The 12422-nt window shown below is 54.4% G+C and overlaps 3 protein-coding genes across 3 annotated transcripts; 2 read left to right on the top strand and 1 right to left on the bottom strand.

Moving 5' to 3' along the window:
* Positions 1-36: 36 nt before the first annotated feature.
* Positions 37-1064, bottom strand: CABS01_12437 (acetolactate synthase; the record flags this gene model as incomplete). Its single annotated transcript, XM_060545790.1, has 2 exons — positions 37-217; positions 286-1064. 2 exons carry the CDS (start codon positions 1062-1064, stop codon positions 37-39), a joined length of 960 nt encoding a protein of 319 aa, XP_060396647.1.
* A 1405-nt stretch (positions 1065-2469) lies between these two features.
* On the top strand, positions 2470-4496 carry CABS01_12436 (KH domain-containing protein; the record flags this gene model as incomplete). Its single annotated transcript, XM_060545789.1, has 8 exons — positions 2470-2671; positions 2725-2957; positions 3134-3155; positions 3212-3264; positions 3319-3483; positions 3531-3739; positions 3794-4418; positions 4473-4496. 8 exons carry the CDS (start codon positions 2470-2472, stop codon positions 4494-4496), a joined length of 1533 nt encoding a protein of 510 aa, XP_060396646.1.
* Positions 4497-6591: 2095 nt separating this feature from the next.
* On the top strand, positions 6592-7779 carry CABS01_12435 (uncharacterized protein; the record flags this gene model as incomplete). Its single annotated transcript, XM_060545788.1, has 2 exons — positions 6592-6662; positions 6774-7779. 2 exons carry the CDS (start codon positions 6592-6594, stop codon positions 7777-7779), a joined length of 1077 nt encoding a protein of 358 aa, XP_060396645.1.
* Between the last annotated feature and the right edge of the window lie 4643 nt (positions 7780-12422).

Genomic DNA, 12422 nt, shown 5'->3' with positions numbered 1-12422 from the left:
TTTACCAACGCCGGATATTCTTTAATACAAAATAGCTTAACCAGGGGGAAGCTGGCTAGCGTCGACAACCTCATCCGCTTCCTTAATAATCGTCTCCTCGTTGGGTCCGTACAACGGGGAACGGGGCAGGGCCATCAGACCAGTGCGGGCGGACTCGAGAATACCAAAGGGTCCGATGAGCTTCAGGAAGGAGTCGATTCTGGACGGCTTGGCGGAGCTGCGCGATTGTCAGTAAATGCTTTTTTTTTTCCGGCTTCCGTCGGCTGAGGAGTAGAGTAGACTTACACCTCCACAATGCAGCTGTTGGTGCTGATATCCAGGACCTTTCCTCCGAACTGGTGGGCGAAGTAGGTGATGGACTTGAGATGCTCGTGCTTGTGGCGCAATGCCTGACTGACAGCCAACTTGCTGGGGTGGAAGTCCTTGGCGACATCCTCCAGAGTCTGCTGCTGCTCGCCCTCGAGCGCATGCTCCTCGACGTCGACAGCCGTCATCTCACGGTGGTGAGCGAGCAGCTCCTCAAAGTACTCGGGTCCAAGAATGTTGATCTTGGCCAGCAAAAGCTCGCGCTGAACCAGGGCGGCGTTGGTGTAGTCCAAGACGGCCCAGACGGGGACGAGATCCTCCAATTGGCGTCTGGCCTGCTCGACAACACCATCCTGTCCGGTCAGGACGATGGTCATGCGCGAGAGGTCATCGACCTCGGTGCTGCACACGACGAGGGAGTCAATGTTGAAGCCGCGGGCGGCGAGAATGCCGGAGACGCGGGACAAGACGCCGGGCTCGTTCTGGACCAGGCAGTTGAGGATGTGACGCTTCGGGGGTTGCGACGACGGGGAGGGCATGTCGTAGAGGATGTTAGAGACGGCGGCCTGGGCGGACCAGGCGGGCGGGCTGTCGCTGACGGGCAGAGGCGCCGAGCGACGTCGAAGAGCCTTGTAGGCGATGGCAGAGGTCGAGCTGGTGGTTGAGCTCCATCGTGCGGCGGCAGAGAGCGATGTCGCTTGAGCCGGGGCGGCGGCGGCCCGCCAGAGCGAGGTCGAAAGGAGGCGACGAGACGCCATCTTTCCAGGTTCAAATTCGCGAGAACAAGCCAATTGCTCTCTTTTTGGACCAGAGGAAAGAGGAAATCTCAAGAGAGCCTTGGAGTAGTGTGAGCTTCCGAGGTTCAATGGCTTGGGGGAGATAAGGAAGAAGCACCCTGACTCACCGTCTGTGTCAGTTCCCACTGGGAAAATTTGAGGAGATTGGGGGACGATTTCTTCGGAGGCAAGTCGGAGGCGCGGAAGCAGGGGAGCTGGCTGTTCGCAGGGGTAGAGGGGCACGGATCAGCTACTGACAAGGGTTTTTCACCGAGAGAGTGGACTCCCTACTGACACTGCATCGCGGGGTCGGCTTGGAGGGTGCGGGGTTACATCCGGCACTGTGTCACTTGCTGACCTGTAGCAGCATTTCCAAAGTAATCACCATGTTTTTATGATAGAGAAAGGTAGGATTGGGATGAGAGAAGCACACATTATTGATCCTACAGTACTGGACCTTTTGTAGTCAGTAGCCAACACAGGTTCAAGTGAGGATATCTCAGACACATGGACAGCTTGAAAAGAAAGGTTTCGGGTACTGAATTGTTTTGTCACTAGGCAACCGCTCAAATCGCATCTGGCCGTCAATCTGAGTTCAAAGACGTATTGCTTACTCTCAGTATCATGCAAAGTAGACCTATCTCGGTACCTCACCTTGAGTCAGTGACCTGGAACCGAGAGACTTTGCAACAGAAGCTAGTCTACAGTTCAACTACTTCTACGCAGTAGTTGCAGGAGAGATCATGTACCTAAGTACTTCGTGTTTGCAACTGTGTTGTCATCTTTCATTTGCGAATTGATTGTTGTTAGCAAGACAATATCCGAACTGCAGATAGGCATTTGGTTCAGGACATCTTAAACTCCCGTCGAAACACTCAAATGACCGTAAGCTTTGAGACCCACAGATTCCATGCCAAGGTCACTGAGCCAAAGAATATCAGACCAGGAAAAACATCAATTGTGAGCTGTGTCGCTTGAAGAGGAATAGGTAGAGCGTCAAGTGTGAGGATGGTCCCGTTGGCCGCATTCTTCCATTCCTGCCGATAATCGCTCCGATGCTACCATGTGGCTGGTGCAGACTAAAAACAGCAGCTACGTCTGACACCTGAGGCGCTAAATCCGTGACGGCCAGGCTCATCGACGCCCATGGGAACGACCGTCGACAGAATCGTCCTGCCGCACGGGCCAAGCCACTTTATTTTGGCCCGTCCGTCTCTCCAAGGCTCCACCTCCAAAGAGCTTCATACCTCGTAAATTTTACTATCCCAATCTTTTACTTCCCACATATCGATCGCCAGGTGCTTGCGCATTACCCAACCGCACGCCGAACGCGAAAATCGAAAACGAGCGACTATAGTTTCAACATCACTGCAACCCAGACGTCGCAATGGACGACACCGAGCGACGCTCCGCCAAGCGCTCGCGATTCGACCAAACCGAACCCGAGCCTCGCAAGGCTTCGAGATTCGACCGCCGCTCTAGATCGCCGCCTGGAAGACGTTCAGAGTCGGCAAGAGAGCGTAGCCCTCTGCCCAATGACCAGGCGACAGAACCGAAGAAGTCGCCGGTAGATGCCGCTGCTGCGGCTGGTACGGGTTGCGCCTCGCTTTGGCTGTAGAATGAATGGCTAATAGACTCATAGCTGCCGCGGCCGCGCGAATCAACGCGCAACTCCAAGCGAAGAAGGGCATTCAGCATGTCGACGTTCCCCCGATCAAGACCGACACTTCTCCTACAGGTGGTGCCCAATCGCCCGATCCGGCCAACACGATCAATGGAGAGATGTACATCGCCGACGGCGACTTCATCAAAGACATTGAAGTCAACGACCTTCGTAATAGATACCTCTTGACCAAGGGGTCGACTCAGAAGATGGTAAATACTCCTGTGCAAAACCACTGATCATACTTCCTTCCCAGGCCTCATCTCGAGCGCATTCCGCTTTCCTACATGTGAACAGATTTGTGTCGAGATCATCCTGCTTACTTGGCACGATAGCTCGCACAGATCACCCCTCTTTGGCACCTGCTGACTCCATTTGCTTGATTTAGATCAAAGAAGAAACTGGTGCTGGTACGATACACCTCCCACTTTTACGTCTAATTAGGAACAAAGGTTGACTTTGCAAGATGTTACTACCCGAGGAAACTACTATCCCGACAAGAGCATGGCGACTGCGGCGGTATGTCAACTTCGAAAACCATGGTATAGTAACACGCACTGACTCTCTCCTCAGAATCCGCCTTTGTACTTGCATGTCACAAGTACATCCAAGACTGGACTTGAGCAGGCCGTGGCAAAGATTGAGGAACTTATGAAACAGGAACTTCCCGCGCTGGTAGATGAGCGTCGTTTCCGTCGACGTGACCAGGAGCAGGTTGAGAGGGACGAATATGGCCGAGTATGTATGCAAATCAGTCTCGAAAATTTGTGTCTAACATATTGCAGCGCAAATGGCCCGAGGAGAAGATCCCTATCGGCTTGGAGTCCGTCCCCGGATTCAACCTCCGCGCTCAAGTTGTTGGCCACGGCGGTGCCTACGTCAAGCACATCCAACAGGAGACTCAGTGTCGCGTCCAGATCAAAGGACGCGGTTCCGGGTATCTGGAGGCAGCCACCAATCACGAGAGTGACGAGGACATGTATCTTCACGTCGCGTAAGTGCATTGTCGCCTTGCCGACATTAACGCATAGGTACTGACTCTGAATAGCGGACCTGACCCTAAGATGGTTGAGAAGGCCAAGGAGCTTTGCGAGGATCTGATTGCAAATGTCAAAGAGCAGTACGAAGAGTTCAAGAGCAGACCTCCTCGTAGTTATGGTGACCGTGGGGGCTATGGCGACCGCTCGCGGGGGCACGATGGCGGCCATGGCGGATATGGAGGCCACGGTCACGGTGGTGATCGCGGCGACCGCGGCGGCTATAACTCCGGATACGGAGGCCACGGCGGCCATGGTGGTCACGGTGGTCACGGCGGCGGCGGCGGCGGCGGCTATGGCGGCCACAACGCTGGGCAATCAGCAAGCCCTGCTCCTGCCGGCGGTTCTAACAGCCCTGCCGCTGGAGCCGACTACGCCGCTCAGTACGCACAGTACTACGGCAGTCAGGATCCTTACGCTGCCTATGGCGGATATGCCGCTTACGTTCAAATGTACCAGCAGTACTATGCTGCCGCACAAGCACAGCAGCAAGGCTCACCCGCGCCCCCGGGAGCAGCGGCATCCCCTCCACCCCCGCCTCCCAGCGAGGCTGCTCCTCCTCCACCTCCTCCGAGCTCTGCTCCCCCTCCCCCTCCCTCAGGCGCGCCTCCAGGCACTGGAGGAGGCTACGGTGCTGTAAGTACCATTACTTCAACGTTGACTGAGAAACTTTGCTAACACAGAGAATAGGTACCGCCCCCTCCTGGCCTTTAGAGAGAGACTTCAGGAAAGAAGAACGGGTCTAAGGTATTGATGATAGTCAAAATTGCAAAGCCACGAAGTGGTGGGGAGAATCATCAGAGGCGCATCACTGTAGTATGTGAGCGGCTTTGTGCAGGGGATGGTCATTTGGACGTTAAAGGAGGTACAGATGAAGTTGTATATGACTCAACAGACATAGTAATATTACCACAAGGCAACACATGACGTCTGTGTACATTCAATCCTGTCAGGGCTTCGTGATATCAGTCCTGCCGAACTATTCCTTTACTCGTCAGCGCATTAGCTGATGGTGTCACTGACTTGCCACGGCATAGCGGAGATACATATGTAATATTCTGCTTCTACTTTTCCTGCTATGATAAGCTTTGTTCGTTTCTCTTGGGAGGAGCAATGAGGAGGTAATATTGCTTTCGAGACTCAATCTAGCAAAAGGCGATGCAGGAAAGCGTCATGTTTAACTTCGACAAACAACTTCTCAGACTGCTTAGAAACAAAACCAGAAAAGAAAAGTGAAAGGAAGGAAGGGCTGGTGATGACTTACTCGATACTTCACGCCACTATCCGGAATCGAACAGCGCGCTCCTCCGACCACCACTGGTTTCATTGGGGTATTTCATTTAATCTCGACTTTGCGTCAGAGTCGAACCCACTCGGCCAGTTGACCGCGGGGTGGTGGTGACAGGAACGACTGTAACTGAAGGCACCCGATGAGGTAATCTCTCTGAGCTGAAAGATGTCATTTCAGGATTCTCTTCGAACCAAGGACTACCATCCTGTTAGAAGGCAGTCTCTCCGGCTATAGTTGTTGGCATGAAGTGGCCAACACTTCAAGTCAATTTTGAATCTCTCAAAGGGAAAAGGTGGGAAGGACTTGTTGTCAGGCTTGTTCTCTCCTGAGCACTGCACCAAAAGCTATCCTCCCCATACGTCTCGGTCTGATTGACCGCTCTAGGCTACCTTCTTATCCAGCCACATGTGTCCCGGTATGTGGTCTGAGTAGCACGGAACATTGCGGAAACCCTCGACCATTCGAGAGCATCTGGCCTAGTTGGCGTATCCCGCATGCCTCTGGCATTCTTGCAAGGTGTAGTACCCGCATGCCCAGGATTTCCTGGGCGGAGGTCTAATATCATATCTCTTGTGCTGGCAGAGGCTATTACAACCTGCCATCGTCATACTCTCAAGGAATTAAATGTGAGCGTGGATCTCGGTGGAAGCCGACAGAGATCTCAAGTATGATTAATGGTCTAAGTTGGCCGCTCAAAACCATCACGATAGTCTTCCGTACGAAGATGGTATACTGATGCTTCCAAAGGGCTTCTCCTCTGAAAGCTAATGTACACATCAGAACTTTCCCAGATCTTCCACCTTATCTTCGTTGCAGACCATTCCATCAGTCTTAATATCCATGACATCCATAGACCAGCATGGTTATTGAATGGCTATGTGTACTAAAACATACCAAAATATGGGCGGGTTAGTGTAGTGCTGGGTGATGCATGGTTTCGTTTATCTGCGACCAAGAGTTGAATGATGCTGCCAGACGCCCCTTACAAATGACAGAGAGGAAACTCGCGAAACTACTCGACATCTGCAACCGAGTTGTGAACCTGCAGACCGGAATGATATCATCGTGCCGTTAGCGAAGCTTGCCACCTGAAGGATCTTCTGGCCCATGTTTTTAGAACTGCTTTCGCTACGAGATACCTTGTTCCTTCACTCGGGACTCGAACAAAACTTAGGAGGACAATTCATCCACAGTGCGCGGGTCCGTCCGCCCTCCGTGAACCTCGAAATCGGAACCCCGGGTGGGGCCATGGCATGCGGGGGGTCTTTCCACACACCCACTCTCTTATCGATAAAAGACATCCCGGGACCCACCAGAGCTACTAAGGTAAGGTAAGACCCCCAATCGTCATTTCGTCCCACCAGCCCATCTCTCCAACGTCTCTCACCTCTCCGTATCTCCAATTATCATATCTCGTCCCGCGGCGCATCCCCCGCTACCCGAGCCCGACGACACACCGAATCCCTCCAAGCAACTCACCCTCTCTCCATCGGCCAGCGAGACGCGAACACCGCAGTCATGAGCCATCAAAGATACCCGTCACACGACCCCCTAAAGGAGCCTCACTCCGTCTCCTTGAAAGTCCTCAGGTAGAGATCCCGACTTACACGCAGCTGGAGTGCCGCCTTGTCCTCTCACTTAGTCCGCCAATACCTAAAGAAAAAGAACATGCTTCTCTAACACGAAAAAAAAACCAACAGACTATCCCGCCCCTCCCTCGTAATCCAACACCCGATCCGGCCCCCGCTGACGCCCTCAACCCTCCCCGCCGACCCGACCCCGGCCTCCCTCGCCTACGACACAACCGCCTCAACGAACCCCTCTCCCTTCCTCCTCTCCCCGATCCTCAACCTCCCGCTGAGCTTCGGCTCCGCCTACGTAGGCGAAACATTCAGCTGCACCCTCTGCGCAAACCACGATGTCCCCGAGCCCGTAGCAGCAGTCCCCGGGGGAGGAGGACCCCTCGGCGCCACCGGTGCGCCAGCAGCAGCATCGGCGGCCCCGGCAAAGCGCAAGAGCATCCGTGACGTCCGCATCGAAGCGGAAATGAAGACCCCCGGCGCGAACTCGATCCAGAAGCTCGACCTCTCCCCGCCAGACTCTGCGGATACCGGCGGCGGCGGCGGCGGCGACGATGACCTCAAGGGAACGGACCTCGAGGCCGGCGACACCCTCCAGCGCATCGTGAACTTTGATCTCAAGGAGGAGGGCAACCACGTCCTCGCCGTGACGGTGAGCTACTACGAAGCCACCGAGACCTCTGGCAAGACGCGCACCTTTCGGAAGCTGTACCAGTTCATCTGCAAGTCCTCGCTCATCGTCCGCACGAAAATCGGCCCGCTCGCTCCCGCTTCTTCCGGCAAGAAACAGGCCGGCGGTGGTGGGCAGCGGCGGTGGGTCATGGAGGCCCAGCTGGAGAACTGCTCCGAGGACGTGATCCAGCTCGAAAAGGTGGTGCTGGACCTGGCCGACGGGTTAGGCTACACGGACTGCAACTGGGAGACGGGCGGGGGCGCGCGGCCGGTGCTGCACCCGGGCGAGGTCGAGCAAGTGTGCTTCGTGGTGGAGGAGGCCGAGGGGACGAGGGCGCAGCCGGGCGAGGACGGGAGGATCATGTTTGGGGTTCTCGGGATCGGGTGGAGGGGCGAGATGGGGAATAGGGGGTTTCTTTCCACGGGCAAGCTGGGCACGCGACACGTGGCGTGAGCGAGGGAGGTCTACTCGAGTCTCACGCACAAAAAAGTCCAGACCAGCAAAACAGCAGTTGAGGCGTTGGTTGGGGTGGGAGGGGAAGGGGGGATATTGCGTTGGTGAGGACAGCCCCGGCGACGGTGACAGCTGAGGAAACGCGAGGCAGAGCGCTCAAGGCGTCCCCAGATTCAGCCCAGTGTCAGACCACACACATCTCCACCATCCGGGGATTGGTATACACGCACTACGCCTTGGGAAGAGCCGTGCTGGAGGCTTGAGATCCCATCAAAAAATCCAAAGGGAACTAGATCACGGGAGCTGGATCAGGTCTCCCCCGCACGGTCGGGGCGTTGAGCCGTGTTTCCGGGGCAAACGCCGCATCGCGATGGAGGAGGATGAGGAGGGTCATCATCCTCCGCTTCGTGGATGTTGTTAGACCTCTCACGCGTCTCTAGATTGAAGGAATGGCGGAAGGCGTGTCGGCGCTCAGGAGAAACGCATCTTGGCATCCCCAGCTGCTGAGATGAACCTCGTTGAAGATACCTACCCTACTTTAGAGTGAGAATCCCAAAGGCCGTGGCGTTCACGACGCTCGGATGCGCCACTAAACCCGCACCAACATGTCACATTATCTTAAAGAAATGTGTAATTCCTGAAAAGTCACCCTCAAACAGGCAGTCCTTTCCCCTCCATTCCCCACCAGGTGGCTGACCTTTTGACATCTTCAGATCTCAGCGGGTTCAAATCTAAGATCTCAAAACTCTAAAGAACGTCCTGAGACTATTGCACGAACGGTTCTTAGCGCCGCCCTTCTCTCCCCCCAAGATTCGTTTGCTTACCCTCTTACCTACCCTTCGGTCCTTCTTTTCCTCCAACAGGGCTGGCAATGGCTAAATAAAAGGGGTCACGGAGGCAAACCGTGGTCACAGCGCCCATTCCTTCCTGCTCGTTTTCATTACGACTTACGAGCCTCTCTTTTCTTCCATATTACATATGACCTACTGTTGTGGTACACCGAGTGACATAGCTAGCCAAGGGCCGCAGGTGGACACGAGCAGCAGAAGCATGAGCAGCAGTAAAAGTGCCATGCGGCTTTGGTTGCTCTGCGTATTTCCTGTCGTGTCTCCCGTCCGAAACAGGAACCTGGTTCTGTAGTTCTGCAGTCCTGCAGTCGCATTGCATGGGATCGACAAGTGGCTTCACCACATTTGAGCGGCTCCCCTTGCCACGGCTAGGCCGCTGTTGAGGATTGATTACGGTTGGTATTTGCCGGAATGAGACGACCATCTCGTTTGGGTAGCTTGCAGCGAAAAAAGCGAATTAAAGTAGACACGTTGGGCTTTCAGCTTCTCCAAATGTCCAACCCAACACGGGGGTTCTGCAAGGAGTGCGTCGTCATGTAATAAGCAGCGGCTTCGGGGACGTAATTTGAATCTAGTGTTGTAACTGTGTTGAGTCTCTTTACTTCTCAGCCTCTCAGGTGTGGATTAACCACTGGAACTGCACGCCGCAGATTGGAGGATATTTCCGGGTGGCATGGGTGGGTAGATGAAGAAATCCAGAATAGATGCGCCCGCCTTCCGCTGACTGGCATGAGGAGCAGACTGACTCTACGTCAGCTGGAAGAGTCATGACTTGTGAGCCGTTCAATCTGGCAAGTTGAATTCTGAGTAGAGCCATCTTTTCATACATTCGAAAAAAAAAACTCTGGGCGATCCAAATCCGGCGAGATGATGAGTCGCTATCGCGGGCCAGGGGCCAGGGAAGGCAGACAAGACCGACAGATTCCAGCTAGTAGATTTTTGTACACCGTAACGTGCCTAGCGCGTGGGTTGAGTCGGTATGTAGGCGAAACCTGAAACAAAGATTTCTTCAGTTCTTTGGCTGGCTGCAGGAAAAGGAGTCTATAGTGGCTGTCCTTCCCGTCGAGCCGTCTGCAATCCTAGTACCGGTAGACCGCTGATGTGTCCATACCAGACCAACGAAACAGTCTCCGAAATGTCACGATGCAGGCGGGTCCCTGGGAAGCAACAATTCGCAGCGTAACCTAGGTTCAAGGATTGGGCGTATGGGCAATCGACTCACTCTGAGAGAATATCTCAAGAGATGACATGGGTTTCCTGGGCATGACAAGTGCGTAGTGCACCGTAAAGTGCCATGGCGGGCATCTGCCGGCGCTGGTATTTGCTTTTTGGCGCCGATGAGAAGTGGTCCGCAAAGGGCTCTCGGGAAGGGGGGGTAGTATGGCGGCCAGTGAGCACCGAGCACCGGCACCACCACCCACAGACACTTGAAGCTGTGCGCCGATCCTTGTCCGTCATGTTCGACATCTCGGGCCCACGATCGGCCATGGGCCGTGACATCAAGCCTATATGAGAAAGGAATGGTATTTTGCTCTGTGCGCGTTAGAATTTGCTGTTCTGGGAGAACTTCTGAGCAGTGTCCTGGTCCCGCACTCTTCCAAGAAACAGGTATGGTTTACAAGTGTAACTGGAGACTGCAAGGAATGCTTATCAAAACTGCTTGGTGCTCGATGGGCGTCGCGGAGAAGCGGGAAGAGGCCCATTGAGGGCGACAAGCAGGTACGTTTACAAGGTGACATTTGATAGATGCCGACTCGAGGCAAAGTGCATGAGGCGGGCGAGGAATACTCCGGAGTCTGTAGCGAGCATTGAGATGCAGACCGCCTTGAATGCTTGCAAGTTACTGCTTCTTTGCTTGCTCGCCCTGTCCACGCTGAGCCATTCGTATTCGTCCGAACGCCAGACGTGTGGAAATGCGCTTGTATGCTGCAGTCTGCAGAAGCTCCATGGGCCGTCTTGCGTAGGAGCTGTGAGAGGGCAATTGGAGTTTACCCACATCCCAAGAGGGTGTGATGCAGGAGCCTGATAACCCCTGGGCCCTGGGCGGCGTGCATGGTTGGCTGGTTGACCTGGGGTTGAGTTTACCAGGTTGGCAAAGACTTTGTACTCGCCTTCGCCGTGATGCCGGATGAACAGGTCATAGTCAAGTGTTTGCGTGGTCGGTTTCGTTTGACCGCCATGGTAGAGAGACTCGTGCGAACTATGAGTTGAATCGTGATCAGGTAGGGCAGACGACAGGCCTCGATGACAGGGAAGTCGGACGATGGGTAGAGTCGTGTGTTAGGCAGGCGGCCAAGAAAAGACAATGGCGAGGGTGTCGATACTGTCAACATCCATGAGGGTGGGATACGATGGGTTGGTGGAGAGGATCCACAGGCGAGAGAACTAGCCAAGGATTATCCTCATGGTGGTTTTGTTCCGAGAGAATTTTGGATCTGGTAGATTCTTTCATGTCGGGCGATACGTGGATGGAGATGCGAACGGGGTTGGACATGAGCCAAGCGCCGGTTCGCGGCATCTCGGGACAGGAGTTTGGGGGTTTGGCCGTGAGCTAACGAATGGCTGGACGTCATCTCGATCGTATGAATGGAGAAGAGGCTTGTTGGTTGACCTCAGCTTGGGATTGCATATTTTGCGGGCTTGAAACCTATTTCGTCTTCTTTTCGATATTGTGTGCTGTAGATGCGGCGTGTACGGATACTCGCATTGTGTCCTGTGTCTCGAGAGAATGCGAGAAGAGGAGTAATGTCATGCCAAAATGCCGGCGCATGGCTGATGGCGCAAGGCACGTAAGCAGTGGTCGACGCATTCAGCGAAAGGCGCAGGCCGGGGTGGGTTGACCCTCGTGGGTGAGATGCTTCTTACACGTGCGTCTTGAAGAAAAAAGGCGTGGGATACCGGTGTAGGTATCTATCTGCGCTCTGCAAGACGGGCGCTCTCTAGTTGGGCAGCCCCCGAGGTTGCTTTGCAGGTGCTTGGTGCTTGGTGCATTGAACAGGACCTTTATCCTGGAAAGCGTCGTGGGCTAGCGCTGGGCCGCTCACATTTCAGATTTCTCCCCTCATTGGAGCAGGTCCCAAGACTTTCTGGAGACAATGGATATCATGGGGGGCTCTCGAGTTGCTAAGTGGCCGGAATCTACTTACCAGAAGCCCCGGGAGAGAGAAGAAAAAGTTGCAGGAGGGATAGTCAGTGTGCTGCACAGAGCTGAGGGTCGGCAGAGGAGGCAGAGCTGAGAACGATCTGCCAAGGTACTAAGTGCGTGGAGGTACACGATGCTAGGCCTCTGGCGGCAGCAGCAAAAAAGCAAGTGAGGGGAAGAGCGATTTACCTTGGAATATTCCGTGATGGCACTGGAGCTGAAGAGGAGATCGCCGAGTAAAGAGGAGTTGAGAGTGGATGCTGGCGGAGGAGGAGCATGTTGCGGAGCTTGCAGTGCTGCTCCAGCACGGAGTGTTCGTACAGATACTGAGGATGCTAAGGTAGGTAGGTAGGTATGGATATGTATTGCATAGCAAAAGGTGGATTGCGGATTGTCACGATGGTGGAGCTGAATTCATCAAAAGGAATGGAAGTTCAAGGAAGTTCATGGGAGGGCATGAAAAAGGGTCAAAAAAGGGTCTGATGGGCAGAATCAGAGTGGCAGCAGCTGTGGGCGAGAGTGGGTGAATGTGGACATGATACGCAGTACCTAAGGTACTCCGTACAGAGTACATGGGACATCATCCACAATTCGCAAAAGGAAGTCGTCTGTCTCCCTCGTCGCCCCAGCGCTTGCTCCGATGGTAACCTCCA

The sequence above is a fragment of the Colletotrichum abscissum genome (genome assembly GCF_030869225.1).
Source record: "Colletotrichum abscissum strain IMI 504890 chromosome Unknown Scaffold_37.1, whole genome shotgun sequence".
In the NCBI taxonomy this organism is placed as follows: domain Eukaryota; kingdom Fungi; phylum Ascomycota; class Sordariomycetes; order Glomerellales; family Glomerellaceae; genus Colletotrichum; species Colletotrichum abscissum.
This window is presented reverse-complemented; position numbering and strand designations above follow the sequence as displayed.